The 6266-nt window shown below is 55.1% G+C and overlaps 1 protein-coding gene across 1 annotated transcript in view; it reads right to left on the reverse strand.

Annotated features, from left to right (window-relative positions):
- LOC119111305 (disintegrin and metalloproteinase domain-containing protein 19-like) overlaps positions 1-4330 on the reverse strand; it is a 30918-nt gene extending 26588 nt beyond the window's left edge. Inside the window, 1 exon segment of the mRNA XM_037235119.1 lies at positions 4301-4330. Within this exon segment, the coding sequence (XP_037091014.1) occupies positions 4301-4330 (30 nt within the window).
- Positions 4331-6266: the final 1936 nt, after the last annotated feature.

The following is a 6266-nucleotide window of genomic DNA, read 5'->3' on the forward strand; positions in this document are numbered from 1 at the left end:
CCTCAAGAACCGGATAGAGGAACCGCGGAAAACTGGCCAGATATACGCTTACTCTGCGACCATACTTGACACATAGGAGTAGAACGATTTAGGCGTCCCACGTACTCTTGCCTAGGAGACGCGCTTTGCCTCCCGGATCGTGCGCCGGGTCAAAGCTCTCGCCTTCCTAAATGCGATTAAATTATCGGTTGTGGCGTGACGATCGAAGGCCCGAAAGGCCCGCCTACGTGCCCGGATAACAGCTCGGCACTCGTCGGTCCACCACGGCACCGGGGTGCGACGAGGAGCTCCAGATGTCTTTGGGATGCTTACGTTCGCTGCACGTAAAAGCGCGGACGTGAAGTGTTCGATCGAATAGTTTGCACCATCCACGGCCTGTGCACCAAAGTTCATCTCCAGCTGAGACTCAAACGCACCCCAATCTGCTTTTTTTAGATTCCATCGTCGTGGTCGAGGACCGAGGACCGCCCCGTCACAGTACTCCAACCACACTGGGAAGTGGTCGCTTCCCATAGGGTCGTCGGCTATAGTCCACGTAAAAAGCTGCGCGTGCTGCGGACTCACCAGGCTTAGGTCCAAAACCGACGTCTGACCTGACGGTAACGTAAAATGCGTCCGAGATCCCGTATTCAAAACACAGGGGGACTCCTCGTGAATAAATTGCTCTAAAGAACGTCCCCGCGCGTTGCTATCATCACAGCCACAAACGATATGGTGTGCGTTAAAATCTCCCAAGATAACCAAGGGTGGAGGGAGCTGTGCCATCAGCTGTCTAAGCTGCACCAATGGAAAAGTGAGCCCCTGTGGCAAATACACTGAGCACAGGGTTATAAGACGATGATTAAAATGTACCCGTGCAGCAACAGCTTGGAGCGAGGTTTGCAGCCTCAGCTGCTGCGAAGGCACACTGTGGTGCACTGCCAACAGCACACCACCGTGCGCCACAGTGTCTGGTAGCACATCTTTTCTAAATATTGAGTAACCTTTGATGGTGCAGTGAGAATCCGGCGACAGCTTCGCCTCCTGGTGGCAGACAGCAACCGGACAGCGGTGACTGAGCACAGCGTGTAAATCCTGGGCACTGGTTTGTGAGCCTCTACAGTTCCATTGCAGAATAACCTGCATAAAACCTGGTTAAAAAATGAAGTTTAAAACTATGAAGCTAATAAAAACGTGGGCTGCGTAAAAAGGTCGCATAAAACTGTTACAGACAATAAAAATGACTAAGCTGACTAGAAGTGTTCCGTTGCACCAGGCGAAGGACCCAACCCCCTGAAGTGTACCCGGGGGTGCACACCTCCACTTTGGCGCAACCTCCCGTCCGCAGAACTCGAACGACCGCGCTCGCGGACTTCCCTCGTCTGTCGGCGAGCCTCTCCAGGGCAATCCGCGCTTAGCGGGGCGGCCCGGGGCGGAAGGAGGATCCAACCCCCCTCGGGGACGACGGCGGGGTCGCCGGAGGAGGCAGGGACTGAGCAGGCGCAGCGGAAGGCGGAGGAGGGGGTGGGGCGCCCATTCGGGACGGAACAAGCGACGGCCCAACGCGCTTGCTAGGCGTGGAAGCGCTCCCCCCCCCCCCCCCCCCCACGGAGGACGGCACCCCATCAGCCACCGCAGAGGATGGCGCGCCGCCAGCCACCGCCGGCACCGACGCCCCGGCAAACCCCACGGGAGAAGACTTTTCGCCGTCCCCCGCCGGGGCAGAGGAATCGGTAGCTCCCGGGGACCGCCTGGCCACCCTCGCCTGCTCGACCAGACGAGCTCGCCTGCCCTCGCGGGCCCTCTTCTCCACCTCACCGCGCCGCAAGGCCCCCATCACTGTCTCGCTAGGTGGAGTTCGCTTCGCGGTTGTTGGGGAAGGCGCCGTGGTCGGCGCCTCTTTCCCGGAACGTGTCTGATTTGCTCGGGAGGGGCGCCCCTCCCGACCCCGACCAACCAGAGGCCACCCCTCGCCCTCCAGTGTCTCTCCGACCGGGGGGGGGGGGGGGGGCCGGCGACACGGGGCCGCCAGCGCCGCAGCTACCGGCGGTGCGGTGGGCGCCGCGGACGCAGGCGAAGCATGCGAACCCGCTGCCGGTCTGCAGGTCAACCCAAATGACTGGAGAAGTGCGATGAACTGCGTCAAGTTCATACGGTCCGAACTGACCTCACGATTAACCACGTTTGAGTGGGAGCTAGACACTGCACTCGCGTAAGATACTTTGGGATGCAAGCTATGGTAAATCTCCCGTGCCTCTCGGAAAGAGATGCGTCGGGGGCACTTGATGGAGATAATCTCTTTCTCTCGAGAGTACGCCGGACAAGCACGGTCACATGTGTGTGGGATCTGGTTTTTGTCGCAGTTAACACACTTCGGTCGCACAGCGCTGCAGGTCTCGTTAGTGTGGTCAGTCTCCGCACATTTCCCACAAGACGGCTTGTTCCTGCAGTAATCTTTTGTATGGCCAAAACGAAGACACCGAAAACAGCGCATAGGGTTGGGAATGTACAAACGAACTTTCACTTTTACGTAACCGACTACTATTTCTGAAGGAAGATCCACACGGTTGAAAGTAAGGATGATGTTTGTCGGGACCAAGTTCTCTCCTCTCCTGACTGATCCGACGAGATTCCACGACACCGAAACCAGACAGACCATCCACGATATCCTCCTTGCTGACACCCTCCAGGTCAACACAGTTAATGATCCCGCGAGAACAGTTTTTCGTTTCGTGAGCTGTCACCGTGATGGGTAAGGTGACGTCTCGCCTTCCATCTTTATCCCTGACTGTGTATGTGAATGAAGTTGCCTTCATTGTCTTTTCCGCTTCCGCCGCATTCAAAAACTCCACCTCAATCGCTCCATTTCTAAGCCTGTCACAGCGCGTTACCTTCCCAAGCCGATCACATCCGCTACGCCGCTGAAAGGGCGACAAACTAGACAAATCTTTTTCACTACTGGCAAACACAAGAACCCGGGGGCAAGACCGAGCAGCCCGCCCGGCAGTCCCCGGTACTCCCACTCTCCCACCTCTAGTCCGCTCCAACGGGGTGGAACTGGAATCAGTCCGTGGCAGCGGTGTTTCACCAGTGCCGGAAGGGCCGCTTCGCCCCTCCGCCGAAGCAGAGGGACGGTCGTCCGTCGTCGTCAGCCGAGCCGTCTGAGCTGAAGAGTCATTTCCGTTGGGCTTGGTTGAGTGAAAATCCATGCGAGTTTTTGGAGTATTCGGCACCGGGGCTCCCCACCCACCACGGAGCCCAACAGGGGGACGGCCCAACACTCCCTCGGGAGGTGGCCACGGCCAGGGCTATCCCGGTGCTATACGGGGCGAACGACGCCTCCCACACGGCCAGGTGTAACCGGGGAGACCCCTCCCCGTCCTGACCGTGGTTCAGCGCCGCCACCACTTGACCCCTTAAGCCGCTGCGCGCGGCCAGGCGCCCCAAGCGGAGACCCGCAAGGAGCACCCAACCGGAACGCGAGCAACAAGCCGCTAGACCCGTGTGGGGCCCCACGGCCCCCCCCCCCCCACGCCCCCGGATATCCTGGCCAAATTGGAGTGTTGGGACGCGCCGTGACTGACCCGCACGACGCACCCCTCAGCCACCAGGATCCGATCAACCCGGGGACGTGGGCGAGGGGGCACGGCGACCCCGATAAAACGAGGATGAGGAGTGGTGATAGGGCCGGATGAGGGAGTGCGGGTAATGTGGAGGGAGCGGGCGGGACAAGGAGCAGGAGCTCACGTACCGGTAGGGTCGCTACGCCCTGAGAGGCACAGCTTGCGCTGTCCACCCGTTACCGGAGCTGGGAACCGAGGGGGTGCTAGTCCCCTACACCGGCCGAAGCCGGTGCCCCTGCGGGGCCTGTACTGGGTTAGGAGGCACTATCTATTCAAGAGGCCCCTGTGATGCATCAGATGGCAGCAGTTCTAGGTCAGGGGTTCCTGACCTGATATTACTGCCCTTAAGAGTCTGGCGAGGTACTCCTACCTCCTGGTACTCTGGCCCCTGGTCGCCAGACCCTGCACTCCTGCCCCTGATGGTCTGACCTGGTACTACTTCCCCTGGTGGCCTTACCTGGCACTACTGCTTGATAGTGTGAGTTGGTACCAGCGCTCCTGGTAGCATAGTACTGATGTCCCATGGTGATATGACCTGGTACTTGTGCCACATGGTAGAACGATTTGATACCTCTGCCCCTGATGGTCTCACCTGGTACCCCTGTGCTTAGTGGTCTGGCCTGGTATTCCTGCCACTTCATAGGGTACCCCTGTCACTGATGGTCTGGCCTGGCACTGCTGCTGCCAGCTGGTCTGACCTGGTACCCATGCCCCTGCTTGTGAGGCATGGTGCTTTGTGTCTGGTGGTCTGACCTGGTGCTCCTGATGATCAGACCATCAGCGTGTGGGGTCACCAGATCAGACTACTGGGGTCGGAATTACCAGGTCAGGCCACCAGGAGGTGGGTATGAGATCTGATGTCAAAGCCCTGATAGCCGACCTGGTACCCCTGATGATCTGAGCTGGTACCCTGATAATCTGACCGTCGGGCATGCTCCTTTTGCAGGTCCATCTGCCAGTGGTGCTCCTCAGCTGACCCGGCGAGATGTAGGCGCTCCTCTGCACCATCTTATGATGCCTCCGCGAGTAACGAAAAACCGCGGTCGTCCTAAAGGCAGCGTCACCGCAGTCGTGGGATCAGCAAAGAAATAAGGTAAGTTGGTTTGTTGTGAATTGATAGGACCTTGCATTGACAATTGTTAGTAAAACCATGTCTCGAACAGTGGTGAGTCGGCAAATATGACACGCTCATATGCGGTGCGTTTCCGTTCTTGACTATCGTGTCTCGATCAGTAACACATGGGATGGCGTTAAACTAGTTCACAATGTTTCTGCCCAGTTCGTACCATGTCTTGATGTATGTTTTTATGAACTTGTTCTTTTTTTTCTTCAGACTACTGAACAGCAGTGGTGGATGGTGGGAGCGCTGGATTACACCATCCACGTACTCGGCTTTAAACCCGTAATCATCATGCACCGCATGATCACGGCGTTCCATGAATTGGACGTAACTTCGTTCATCGGAAATGCCTTGACTTTTTTCGGATACCAATAGAGCTCTTAGGCCTGTTCTATTGTAGAGAACATGCTCGATATCTATATTTGTTTGCATGTCATGATGTGAATAGCTAGTTTGTCAAGACACACCTTCATGTACATATATGAGTATTGCAAGCCCATCCAGAGACTCTGAAAGACTGAAAGCATTTCCGACTGTGTTGATTGGTTCCAAACTGGATAAGCGTTGTAAAATAGCACCGCTCACCAGGCAATGGTTGCTTACGTCCAACCTGTTGCGTCCCTGGATGTGCTTGCATTATCTCCTCACTAGTTGAGAAGAACGCTGAGCGAGCTTAGATCTGTCGTGGTCCTGAACTAAGTAGCTGAAGTGAACTAAGTAGCCTCGTCAAATGTCTTTGCTGCGTTCATAGTCGACAGTTCTACACATGTGAGAACTTACTGGGTAATTATATATTTGCTCCATGGGAAGAAGACGCATACAAATGTATGTACAATTTTGTTTTGTGCTAGTTTAACCAGTGACCCCCAAGGAGAATATGCTCTTAAAAATACCAACTTGAGAGCATTGCCTTGGCTACTTATTCAATATGTCGTGTCGCTGTTATATAATTGCTCAGTGCGTTCAACACCTTTCAGCCATGGTTGTTACTGATGATGTTTTTGACACTGGTTGTGCTCGAACGCTTCGAATCTAGTCGAGAAGAACGTTGATAATTGTCTAGTGGTAGATTTTTATGCATCTCAGCACTCAGGGTGTGCATTTGTTAGTGTATGGGATTTATTGGCATGTGAGAAAGTCTTCCTGCCATAGCGAGGCATGTCTGGTCGCTCCAATACGGTAAAAGACCTGCGCTATTGTGACATGGTTGCTACTTCTCATGGCATGCATCTGTGGTAACCTCGTACGGCTGCCTGTCCAGAACTGTATGTCGTGTACCTTCCAAGGCTGTGGTTATCCCGGAGAGGTCATTGACCTCAATAATTAAATACATTTAAAGCTGGGCAACTCGGCTGAAGTGACTATTGCGCGTTGTGAAAATCCCACGTGTCCACAAATACGTCTGATGAAACCCAACAAACATGTTGTGAGTTTCCTCGGTATGCGTAAGACCACTGGCAGCTCCACTGACACCTCTCATTGGCTGGGTAATGTTCACGCTCATTTTAATCACAAATTATTCCGACAGCTGGGTTGTTTGACTC

Source organism: Pollicipes pollicipes, unplaced genomic scaffold, assembly GCF_011947565.3.
Source record: "Pollicipes pollicipes isolate AB1234 unplaced genomic scaffold, Ppol_2.1 Scaffold_7261;HRSCAF=8764_pilon_pilon_pilon, whole genome shotgun sequence".
Lineage (NCBI taxonomy): Eukaryota > Metazoa > Arthropoda > Thecostraca > Pollicipedomorpha > Pollicipedidae > Pollicipes > Pollicipes pollicipes.